Below are 13,381 nucleotides of genomic sequence, written 5' to 3'. Positions count from 1 at the left end.
CCTGTCCTCCCCAAGTTGCTTTTGGTCATGGTGTTTATCACAGCAACTGAAACCCTAATTAGGACCGAGTCCAAGAGAACCCCAAATCCAAGGGAACATTGGGAAAGAACAAAGAACACAGCGTAGCCCACCATGCTGGCCTCGGGCTCTTGTTTTTCACCTCTTTGTTTCTGTCATTTGACAAAACTTATTTATTGAAGGCCCTCCTCTGGACACCCAGTGGTACCTGAAAGCAAGGGCACTACGGGCGAGATCACAGCCATTAAGCAAGGGTGCTGCGGTATAAACCCAGCTGCCCCATTTACCAGGCTTCCGCTTCAGCATGTGCTCCGCCTCGATGGCTGTGATTCCGGACACCGTGGCGAACACGTGCGCGCAGTGCACCGAAGCCCGCTCCATGCAGTAGCGGTGATAAATCTGCCTCTCCCCCGCCTCTTTGTCTATGTTGAACTGTAGAAGACAAATACATGCTCCTTCTGCGATCTCTTCACAAGCAAAACAAAATCGGTAGTTCACAAGTTGTTCTTCCTCACACTGGTAGAGGTCATAAAAACCCCATCCGAGGACCAGTGCGTATCAAGCCACTTGCTAAATTATAAAATTGGTATTTTTAAAAGTACTGCTTGCTTCATGTCTTCCAGACTGCTATTTCATCCCCTCTAAAAATTTGATATTTTGTTGCATGTTTTCTTATTTCTTATTTTGTAAGCATAAAGATAACTGAAACCTCCAAAGATTTTATATTTTATCGTAAACAGCGAATCATAAAATAAAAAAGGACAGTGTAGCAGAGTCGTACAGCAGAAGTGTGCTGGGTCTATAAAATAAAAAAAGTTAAAAAAAATAGGCGGGGCAGTGGTGGCCCACACCTTTAATCCCAGCCCTCTGGAGGCAGAGGCAGGCGGATCTCTGTGAGTTCGAGACCAGCCTGGTCTATAAGAGTTAGTTTCAGGACAGACTCAAAAGCCACAAAGAAACCCTGTCTCGGAAAAAAAAAAAAAAACCAAAAACCAAAAACCAAAAAACAATAAACAATAAAATAAAAAATAATAAAGGAGTCTGGAGAATGGATCCGTGGTTAAGAGCACTGGCATGGCATGGCTCACAACCATCTGTTATTCCACTTCCAGGGGATCTGATACCCTCTTCTGGCCTCAGAAGGCACCAGGCACACACATGGCCCATGGACATACATGTAGGCAAAACACCTATATTGATAAAATAAATTAAAAATTAAAAAAATGAAACAAAGCTGACATTAAACTTGACACTGATGTTTGGATGATTACTTACTTGTTGAGAGAGAAAAGCTGAGTGATCCCCCACCCCTTGGTTACATACACCTTTGAAGTTAATTTCAAAGAGTGTATGCTCACTTTAAATAGTATGTTAGACTATTTAACATCTGCCACTTGCTATAATTTTTAGTATAATATTTTTATAAGATTTCATATGTGCATCCTGGATATTTTAGCTAAAAACAAAAACCCCAGAAACCAAATCCTCAATGAACCCTTAATCGACTGGACTTTTTCTATTTCTCTCACTCAGCGTCATCTCTCACAAAGCTCCCTGAGACACTGGCAGTGTCTTAAAAGAAAATCAGACAAAGTCATCTACATCGTCATTGGATGCCTCCAACTCAGGGTTCAGCTCTGCTCTTCACTGTCGTTTGTTTAATCCCCATGAAACTCATGTTTTCTGGCTTCATTTTACAGAAGGGGAAACTGCACCTTTCAGAGGTCAGGGAACTTGCCCAGGGTCACATTTCCATTAAATGTCTTATTTGAGGAGTGTAATTTGATATGTTTATATATTGCCTAAATCTAGTGTGAGCTGGGGATCTTTCACTGTTAAAAAAAAAAAGTGCTTATTAATATTACTCAAAGCCGGATTTCTGACAACTTGTTATCCACTAGTGGCTAGAAGAACAATTTGCTGGAATGACAGGCTTGAAATACATGTCATATACCTGAACATACTTGAGATATGTAGTCATCATTGAAGGCATAATGATATAACTATTTAATCAAAGGCTTGTTGCAACCTATCTGTGTATTACAATGTGTTTGTTCCTAAATAAGACTGTCCATTACGCATTACTAGATTTTTTTGATTGCTATCTATAAGCCCATGCAGCTCTCTGGAGTGAAGGATTCCACGGGTCACTGGAAGATCCAAACCTGACCTTGCCGAGGTGCACACCACAGGTTTGCCCTCATTAGTGGGCAGTTTCCGTACACTGTTTGCAGGTCTCCTTGGTCTCCTGGCTTTCTGAATCCCTTGTTGACGCACTGAAAACCTGGGCCTTAGCTTGGGCTGACCTTTCTGTAGGGCAGCTCTAATTAGCAAGGCTGTCTGCACTGTTGGAGGCTTTCAGCAGGAGCGTCCTTGCATTCCAAATGTGTTCAAGAGAGCGGCATCAACTTCCCAGGCTACTGGTTATTATTCATGAATGCACATCCATGGACACACACATTCTGATTCATAGCATCCCAGAACTTTTAATTCTCAGTAAATTTTTAAAAACTCAAGTTTTCAATGTCCTAATTTTCCTAATAATGAAACCAAACCTTCAAGCACTAAACTGACTTGATACGTAAAATAGGTATAAAAAACACGTGTTTCAGCTTATGGTCATCAAATATGTGCTTTGGATAATCTCTCTGACTTTACAGAAGATGCTTTGGGACTGTAGAGACAGCTCAATGGTAAAGGCATGTGCTGCTCTTGCAGAGGACCTGAGTTCAATTCCCAGCACTCACTTGAGCAGTTCATGACAACTCCAGTTCCAGACAATTTGATGTCCTCTTTTGGTCTCCAACGCACTTGCGCACATATAGCATACATTCACACAGACACATAAATAAAATTAAAATTGGGAAGATACTTTTATCGTGTCAATTGAACTGAAAGTTGAAGAAAGATAAAAACTGACTGATCTGAGGTTGCAGAATTAGGCAGTCTGTAAAATGAGCCATCAGATGTCCACCGACACTTCCTGTGACATCTGCTCACTGACCCTGGAAGCTCCTCACCTGTGCACTTCAGAATCCCAGAAAGAAGCTGAGACATTTGCCTAAAGTGTCTTCCCATAAGTAACTCATGTGGAGGATAAAGCGATAAGGCTCAGGTTAGGGGTCTACCTAAGATCCCTTTGTCTAGCTGTCAATCATCAGACCCTGAATCCGGAAAGGAGCCTATGCCTGGCAGTACAGTGTATCTCTCCTATTATGCCCGTCTGGGCCTCTCAGCCTCTATATCCAATGCACTCTGAGCAAAGTTAAATTCCTTCCACTTCCATCACCCAGGGGAGACTGCTCTATGAATTCTGATTAGCCGAAAGGGCATGGCTGCCATGTGGTTGCTAGCTGAAATGTAGAGATCAATAGCTGTCATCTCTGGGCTTCAGTGAGCTGAAAGAAAGGGGACAAGTGGGGCTGGTGGGTGGTTTACCTTGTCGAGCTGGTTGTAGAAGTCAATATTTGCTGCACAGAGATACCGCCCAAGCAGTGTGGCATGGGTTGTAAATATTGTGGAGATGGGGAGTTTCCTGGCACGAGAAAGGACTAGCCCAGTTCCAGCCTGCCATTCATGGAATTGGGCAATGACATGTTTACCATCTGCATGGTCTGTCACCTGAATCAGGAGAAAAGCCTTTAGAAAAGTGGTTGGTGATGCTTGATCTTGAGAACCACCCACAGCTGAAGGAGCAATGTGAGGTGTACAAACTGTATCCCTCTTAAACAGGGCTAAACAAGAAGCATGCAGACTTAGCAAGAAGTACAATTCACTGATTCATTTGTAACAAATACCAGCTATCCTACTACTAATTTGAATAAACATGCAACAAACAGTAATATTCATTGAGTAAATGACTCAATAACAGAAGTAATGCTTTTGAAGAAACCAAGGGAATCCAGAGTCTACCCAAGTGACTCAACAATATGTCACATACAAACCCCTGCATAAAAATACACCACATGCACACCACACACACACACACACACACACACACACACACACACACACACAAACACACACGCACAAATACACCTTCACAGTAAGCACATGTAATAAAGTACATCCAAGAAACACAACACACAAATACATCCCTATACCAAACACATACACAGCACACACCACACACACACCTTCCCATATAAATATACTCCTCACCAAACACATATTTACCACAAATAACACACATCTACACACACAAACATACCCCTACACCAAACACATGCACACCACCTACACACACCTTCCCACATAATTATACTCCTCACCAAGCACATATTTACCACATACACCACACATATTCATGCAAATATACCCCCACACCAAACACGTGTGCGCACACACACACATACACAGACATACCCCTAAATCAAACAAATGTGCACCGCACACACAACACTTGATGGCTGGCCTCCAACTTGGGGCCCTGGCTCAGACAGGAAGACTGTAGAGGAAGAGTTGATGGCACTTACTGGTGCCACAGGACTGTATATCCGCCATTATGACAGACGTTTCCCAAATCACTAACCTGTCTTCCCTTCTACTGCCACCAAGAGGCTGCCTGCTCACCTTCTCCAGTCAGCTCTTGGTGAGCATTGGGTAGGACCTCATCAGACAGACCTGGTAAGGGGAGCGCCATCACAATACTATGTCCTTAGCCCCTTCCTCACTAGGGGTTTCCTTAAGATCTGACTTTCATGTTAGGTGTAACCCTCTGTAGGTGAAAAGAGACCGGCAGGGAAGTCCTCCAACTGTGCTTTGAGAAAGTAAAGGAACAGAGCCTGGGCTCATTTAACAAACTGGCTCCCAGTTGTCTTACTCTGTACACCTCCTGGACTAACCTGCTGCCAAGGTTCATGCATAGCTGCTGAGGCCCATTCAACCCTTAGTGAAGAATGGAAATATCAAGAAGTCACTCTAAGTGCAGTGACTCATACATAGGCAAAGTGAAATGTTTCAAGTCCTTCCTGCTGTCTACAACTTGTATGTATTTTTCATGACTTATATATCTTTTATGCATATATTTTGCATATCAGCTACATAATCAGGCAATTTGGCTGGTTGTTTTAAATACATGACTTCATTTAAATATTACATATGATAGATACTAGTATTGCTACTCTGTTGCAAAGGTTGGCACATAGTTGAGGAATGGTAAATATTTCCTTGAAATCCTTTTAAAAATACATTGGGACAATCAATAGAAGCATTATTTCCAAATTCTTGGGTCATTGCTGGACCCTCAGTGCAGCAGACTGCCCTCTGTTCTGTCATTATACAGCAAACTGTACCTCTTTTAAGAACCAGGCAGTTAGAGACCCAAATATGAGCATGTCGTTGGCTTCTCGGTCGTGATGAGGGATGCCAACGCCACAAGCCTCCCAGAAGTCACCCTTCCACCTGTCCAGGTTCCATGCTGAAGAGCTTATGTCAAAAAGCACCACGTATGGACTCCCTTCTATCAGCCATCTTCCAAAATACACCTGATACAGAGAGAAAACAACATAAAGAAGAATGTGTCTCTGGGCTTAGAAGATGTAAACATTTGGGAAGGGTTGTGATTTGAGTGGGAAACATTTGATCAGTTGGCCCCAGCTGGTTGTACTGTTTGGGAAGGTTGTGGAACTTGTAGGAGGTGGAGCCTCACTAGAGGAAGGCCTTGAAGTTTTATAACCTGTCCTGCCTGTCCTGTCTGCATACCCCGAGGGACTATATCCTTCTATAGTTGCAAGTAAATATGCCCTTTCTTCCTTAGTGTTGCCAGTGTATTTCATCACAGCCACAACAAAGGAACTAAGACAAAGAGCAATGGCAGACCAAGGGTTAATGTGAAATGTTTCCCTAAAGACAAAAGCTCAAGTATTGGACCTTTTCTTTTGGGCCACCAACCAGCTCCCAAATCATAAGACAGAGACTTGTTATTAGTTTTGAATGCTTGCCTAGCTTAGGCACATTTCTGGCTAGCTCTTTTAACTTAACCTCTTTGTCTTCACCTGCCTTTCCCTTGGGCTTATGACCTTTCTTTCTTCTGCACATCTCACTTTCACTGCTTCTCTACGTCTAGCTGGTTCCTTGTGCAGGGTGTGTCCCTCATTCTTTCCTCCTTCTCTCATTCTCCTTCCTTCTCATTTTTTCTTTTCGAGGTTAGATTTCTCCTCCTATTTATTCTCTCTGCCTGCCAGCCCCACCTATACTTTCTCCTGCCTAGCTATTGGCTGTCCAGCTCCTTACTAGACCAATCAGGTGCCTTAGGCAGGCAAGCAGAAATAGATGCAACATATCTTTATATAGTTAAACACAATCCATCCTTATATAATTAAACAAATGCAGCATAAACAAAAGTAACACACCTTTACACTGTTAAAGTAATATTCTGCAGCATAAACAAATGGAACGCATCCTTGACTAGTTAAAATAATATTCCACAAAAGCTCACATGTCAAAAGCCTTTGGAAGTCAGTGCTCTTTGGAGTTTTCTATGTATAAGATCCATATCATCTGAAAATAGTGATAATTTGGCTTTTTTCCTTTCAATTCTTTCTCTTGTCTTATTGCTCTAGCTAAGACTTCTAATACCAAGTTACATAAAAACAGTAAAGTTGCGTAAGTTTCCTGTTTTAGATATTAGAAAACTTTTAGCTTTTGGATCATAAAAGTAGTGACTCAATGGATTAATTCATCCAAAATTCACAACTAAATAGCTATACAGCTATGGGGCATTTGAAGGGTATTTTATCAGTCCCTAGCCCCTCCTGGTTGTTCTTTGCTTGTGCCAATTACGAACTGAACAACCTCTAACCCAAATTCCCACCTCTATGATATTCCATCTCACTGCGTCCCAAAAGCAATGATGCCAGCTAAGCATCATGAACCCAAAGAGATAATTTTCTCCTGGGAATTGTTTCTCAAGTACTTGTCACCATGACAAAAGTATGATTGATACATCAAGCAACACACAGAAGAGTGGTGATCCAGTCCAGTGTTTGGACTGGAAGCTGATGGGAGAGCCTACCCATCTATATGCCATCTCCAAATTCTACTCTTCATTAAGTGAGGCGATTTGAAAATCATGTGTTTGGATCATGCAATTTCTGCTTTTCACCTTATCACCTTCTTGTGACTCTGAGTTCATAGACACTGGATTTAATACCATATGTGAGAAACACTTTGTTATGTAATCCAGTCTGGCTTCCAATTTGGGATCCTTTGACCTTATACTGTGAGTGCTGGGAGGACAGGCATTTGCCACCACATACATGGCTAGTCTGAGAGTTTTGCCTAAATATATGTCTGTGTGCCATGTAAATGCCTGGTTCCCAAGGAGGCCAGAAAAGGCTGCTGGATCCTTTGGTACTGGTGTAACAGACTTTTCTTCCCTAATTTCCTTTCTGTCCTGATATTTTATCACAGCAACAAAATCTATTATTTTACTTTGTGCAGCTCTCGGGTTCTAACCTAGGGCCCGACAGCCTCAGGCATGCCAGCCAAGGGCTCTCCCAAGGACCTACACCCTCAGCCCTATCACAGCAAAAGAAAGGAAACCGATACAGCATTGGGCCAGCTCTCGCCCTCAGTCAGTAAACTGCTATTGAACAATGTCATCAACTTTCTTAAGACCATCTCAACCCTGGGTCTTCCTGGGGCTCCCACTCATTGTGCTGTCAGAGAATTTTAGCTTTCACAAGGTGCCTCAAACACACTCTGTGTAAGAACCATCATTGTCTTTCTTGTAAATCTGCTCTTCTTCCCTAGCTAGGCGGATGCTCATCAACTGACAATTGCTGGAAGGTGTGTGTGACCTGCTTTCTGATAACAGCTCATTGAGAGTTACAGGGGAAGGAACAATTAGAATCTTTTACCTGGCAGCCATGTTTATTCATTGCATCCATGGCTTTTCTGACAGCATCATTGATGGGCTCACACTGTTCTACCTGAGTCTTCATATTATGCTCAAAGTAGGGACCTATCAGAAAGTAGTTTTCTCCCCATTCATCTGCTGTTGTTTTGGCCTTGGTCTGAATCACAGTATAGATGCCCCCAACTGTGAAGGAGAAAACATTCCATTATTATTCCAGGTGGTAACTCAAGAGATGAATTACTGTCTACTATTGTACTATTTTAAGTAACATTTCACTTAACTTTTTTTTTTTTAAGGGCGAGACTTAAGATGTTTTGAAGAGTTCAATGTTGAGCCCATTCTAAGCCACTTGAGGTGATTCTCATAGGTTTCACAAAACACTATAGGAACGATCCTGTGTTTATTTCACAAATGAGTAAACCGAGGCACAGAGAGACTTTGTGATGGATCCGTCACCACACAGGGGTTGAGTGTATAGTGAGAGATCTTCTAGGTACCAGTGGCACTGACCACGCCCTTTTGGGCGTGGTCACCCGTGCATACATGAGGTGTGGGATTTAGGACTGGGGGAAAGGCAGGCTCACTCTCTCTGGGTTCCGGTCGGGTCTCAGAGGGCAGCTGACGCTGGGTTATTGGTTTCTCACGTAAGTGATTCTCCCCAATAAAATTATCCTACTTCCTCCCTGTCCTGTGTATCAGTATTTTACTACCACACGGGTGAGTTGGGTTCCAGCTCAGGCTGACTCCACAACCTCCAGACAGCAGGGAAAGACATGGAGCAATGACTTGACCTGTCTTTAAAAGTCACCGAGGGGAGAGAGAAATGGGGAGGGGGAGTGGCGGGGACGGAGGGGATGAGCAGTTTCATGAAAAGGCCAATGCCATTGGGTTTTGGAGGGTGGGACGATGGAATGTTTTCTGTTGTGGTCTCTGAAACCACATGGAAAACAAGAAGAGCTCAATAAGATAGTTGGTATTAAGCTTTCTTAAAAATTTTAAATTACATTTTTATTTTTTGTACAAGGGCTGCATGTGTGTCATAGCACATGTATGAAGGCCAGAGGACAAGTTGCATGTGTTGGTTCTCTCCTTCCACCTTGTGGGTCCCAGGGATTGAACTTAGGTCACCAAGTTTAGTTGCAGAGCCATCTCTTTGTCCCTGGTCAAACTTGTGTATATGCGTGGAGGAGTGTGAGTGTGTGTGTGTGTGTGTGTGTGTGTGTGCATGTGTATGAATATGTGTGTGAATGTATGTGCCTGTGTGTATCTATGTGTGAGCGTATGTATATATGTGTAAGAGTGTATGTATTTGTGTGTGTATGTGCATGCGTGCCTGCGTGTTGAAGTCAGGGTAAGCATGCCCACAGGTAACACTGCACTCAGTGGAGAGAGCCTGAGAGTTTTCTCTGTAAACTCTAGGTAAGAAAATGCTCCTACTTTCACCTTTTCTGTACAACATAGTAACAAAAACCCATGCTGGAGCAGCAAAACATGAGGAAGAAAAGACCAGTTTCTAAATCAGAGAAAAGAAAGTCAGATTGTTGCTATTTGCAGATTGCATAATCCAATATCTAGAAAATCCCAAGAACTGCACCCCCCAAAAAAAACCTACTAGAACTAACAAATCAGTAAAGTTATGATGGGATTCAGAGTCCTCATACAAAGGCAGTAACATTTCCATATGCCAAAAGCAATTTACCTGTAAAGAAATCAAGAAAGACCGGGCGGTGGTGCACGACTCTAATCCCAGCACTTGGGAGGCAGAGACAGGTGGATCTCTGTGAATTCCAGGCCAGCCTGGTTTACAAAGTGAATTCCAGGACAGCCAGGATTATTACACAGAGAAACTCTGTCTCAAAAAACAAAATAAAGCAAATAAATAAATAAATAAATAAATAAATAAATACAAAGCCAGAGCTGGTGAGACAGCACAGTTAAAAGAATCAGCACTGGCTGCTAGCACTTCCAGAGGACCCGAGTTTGATTCCCAGAACCCACATCAAGTTGCTCACAACCACCTGTAACTACAGCCCCAGAGACTTAGACAGCCTCTTCTGGTCTCTACAAATACCTTCACACAGGTGACATACACACAGACACACACAGACACAGACACACAGACACACACACACACACACACACACACACACACACACACACACACACGAATAAAAGTAAATGTTTTGTTAAAAAAATAAAAAAGAACAAAGCAAGAGGAATTATACTACCTGGCTTCAAAGCACACTACAAAAATGTGGCAATCAAAACATCAAGTTGTGGGTATACAAAAAGACAGGGATTAGCTGGGTAGTTCTGGTGAATGCCTTTAATCCCAGCACTCGAGAGGCAGAGGCAAGTGGATCTCTGTGAGTTCCAGGACAGTCAAGGCTGTTACACAGAGGAAACTCTGTCTTGAAAAACAATATAAAAATCAAAAATAAGTAAGTAAATAAAACAAAAGACAGGGATATCAGTGAATTAGAATAGCAAGTCTAGAAATACAGCCCCACAGCTGCAGTTGACTGACTCTGACAAGTATGTAAAGAACATACAAAGGGCAAAGGCCGTCAGGGACGGATTCTGGGAATGTGGATGTCTGTGAGTACAGCAATGGACCCAAACATTCATCACAAAAACTCAGACCTAATGAGTTCAACACTTAAACTGGAGATAGAAAACCCCTGGAAGGAAACACAGAGGACAGACAGTCTTCAGAACGGTGGAGTAGACAAGGGTGTTCCGGACGAGACCCTCAAGACACAGAGAACAACCAAACTCACACCAGCAAAAGAAGCAACAAACAGGGCAAACAGAGGCTTATTATTAGTCTCATAAAGAATTCATAACAACAGCATGTAAGAAACACAGTTCCACAGGGAATCGTCCCCCCCATATGGTGAGCCGCAGAACTAAATAGACATTTCTCAAATAAGCTGTTGTTCCTACATCAATCCCTGGGATGTCTGGAAATCTGATAAAAATAGCAGGCTCTCTTCTCAGAAAAAGTCTTACATTAGACCTGGCCAGTAAAGAGTCTGCCATGCAAGCCTGAGGTTCTGATCCACACCAATCTGCAGGGTGTCATGATCCTCACAGGAGAGGTGGACAGGCAGACGCCTGCGGCTCCCTAGCCAGGCAGTGTAGCCTTATCAAGCCATTGAGAACCTGTCTGGAAAACAACCTCTACAGCTATGTACCAAACGTCTAGCCCATCTGTCCCCAGGGGATATGTCCAAACACAGACAATCTTGATTAAAATCAGTGGTGACAAAAAAAAGTCATGAATGTGTGAAGAGACCCGTAGGGGCAGGAGGAAGATGACAGGTGGGAGAGGAGAGAGATAAAAGAGGGTGGGGTGAGAGTAAAACACACATGTCCAGAATTGGCAAAGAACAAATTTGATTAATGAAGTGAAGGACACAATGATGTAATTCGCAGGACATTTGACACAATTGGAGATTATCATGAATAAAAACAGACCGGACTCAGGATGACAAACATTGCACGTTTTCCGTCATTTGTGGGTCTTATGTCTGTCTCCTTAAGGTAATAATTTATCAGGAGTTTCACAATCTAGTCCTACCTAGCCTCTCATCACTCCACAGACTCCTGTTTGCTCTCTGGGGTCTGTAAACAGGGCACACTGAGAGTCTTGGGGCATATTGTTCTCTCACACACAACCCTCTCTCTGAGTTGTTCTCTCCTTCACTGTCTTTGCCCCACAGTGCTTCAGCCCATAGACCTCTGCACAAATGTCTGTCCACCGGGCAGCTGAGACTAGAGTAGGCTGGGAATTGCACCCCAACCACCGACACACCCCTCACCCCAGAGGATGAAATGCAGTCGTGACCATCTTCCCGAAAAGCCTGTGCATTTCAGTGGACTGGACAAATTCTGCAGGGTTCAAGACTGTCTGCTCTCCCGGTACCTGATACCCAATAGACACTTGACGCTTTTATTAAACAATAGCTGGGTAGTTCTAAGAATATGCAGATGAATGAATAAAAAGCAACCATTTGAGGCTAGTGTGAACAAGCAGGAATAATTAATTGTCTTGAGGCATGAGCATAATGTATAATCTCTGGGACTCTCGGGAGAATCGTTTTTCCTCCCTCAGATGTCTTTTGTGGGGCTGGAGAGTTGGCACAGGGGATAAGACCACTCGCTGCTCTTGTGGAGGGAGAATTTGAGTTCATTTCCCAGCACCCCCAGCCATTCATAACTCCATGTTCAGGGGTCAGAAGCTCTCTTCTGGCCTTCATAAACACTTCCTGCACATGGTACAGTGACCTCCATGCAGGCCAACACTCAGACATGCACATTTAATAGCAAAGAAAGGCTTTTTAAAAGTCCTGTTTTCTTGGCTATGAATACATGTCTTGTCTCCACAGATGGTTGTGGGATGGCCAGAGCATGCGCTATCCATTTTACTCACAAAGCACCTGGTATTTAGATATCCTAAGGTTTTTTTTTTTTTTATGTTCTGTTTTTAACCTCAAAGTTTTAAAAATCTCTGCTATTTGACAGTAAGAGTAAGTCAAAGTTTTGCTGGGCGTTGGTAGTTCACGCCTTTAATCCCAGTACTCAGGATGTCTGTGAGTTCGAGGCCAGCCTGGTCTATAGAGAGAGTTCTAGGACAACCTCTAAAGCAATACAGAGAAACCCTATCTCGAGAAACAAACAAACAAAAACAAAAACAAAGAAAAAGAAGTAAGAGAGTAAGTCAAAGTTTTTTCATCTATGGAAAATTTCCTTATAGACAGTGGAAATATTTAGTGGAAATATATGGATTTGGAAGAAACAAAGTGTTCCCCATCTCTGCCATTTGTGTGATCACAAATGTGTCCTTTCAGCTATGAAGTGGGGAGCGGTGGCTTCATAAGCTCTAAGCTGCCTTGGATCATAGCCACAAACTGCGCAGGACTACCGCCTCGAGCAAGGTTTATAAAGGGGCTACGGTAGCAGTGAGTTGTCAGGGATTGCTAGAATCTCTATCTGAAAAGAACGCAGGAAAATTAGATAGAAAATATTAAATATATGCTGAAGATGTTCATATGAGTAGATTGCATTTTAAGCCAATTAACAGGGACCTAGAGATGGCTCAGCAGTTAAGAACATTTGCTGCTCTACGGGGTACAATTGTAGTTCTCAAAGGGCCCCTCACAGACCTCTGTAACTCCAGTTCCAAGAGGACAGACGCCCCCTTCTGGCCTTTCCTGCACACGCAGGCAAAATATCCGTATATATAAACAAAAAGAAAAAGTTTGTTTGTTTGTTTGTTTGTTTGTTTGTTTTTTGAGACAGGGTTTCTCTGTGCAGCTTTGGAGCCTGTCCTGGAACTCACTCTGTAATCTGGCTTCGAACTCACAGAGATCCTCCTGCCTCTGCTTTCTGAGTGCCTGGGGCATTAAAGATGTAAGCCACCACCACCCAGCTATGAACATGTTATATATACCAGGGACCTCTAGAGCCAGAGATTAGCATACATGTCACATAGGACCC

The 13,381-nt window shown here is 42.9% G+C and overlaps 1 protein-coding gene across 1 annotated transcript in view; it reads right to left on the bottom strand.

Annotated features, from left to right (window-relative positions):
* Positions 1-13,381, bottom strand: part of Gys2 (glycogen synthase 2) — a 37,086-nt gene that overhangs the window by 21,473 nt on the left and 2,232 nt on the right. Inside the window, exons 2-5 of the mRNA XM_027430169.2 lie at positions 7,881-8,062; positions 5,313-5,504; positions 3,457-3,639; positions 306-450 (exon numbers count right to left, since the gene is read on the bottom strand). Of these exons, the coding sequence (XP_027285970.1) occupies positions 306-450; positions 3,457-3,639; positions 5,313-5,504; positions 7,881-8,062 (702 nt within the window). The remainder of the gene's footprint in view (positions 1-305; positions 451-3,456; positions 3,640-5,312; positions 5,505-7,880; positions 8,063-13,381) is intronic.

This window comes from Cricetulus griseus, chromosome 8 (assembly GCF_003668045.3).
Source record: "Cricetulus griseus strain 17A/GY chromosome 8, alternate assembly CriGri-PICRH-1.0, whole genome shotgun sequence".
Classification (NCBI taxonomy): Eukaryota; Metazoa; Chordata; class Mammalia; order Rodentia; family Cricetidae; genus Cricetulus; species Cricetulus griseus.
This window is presented reverse-complemented; position numbering and strand designations above follow the sequence as displayed.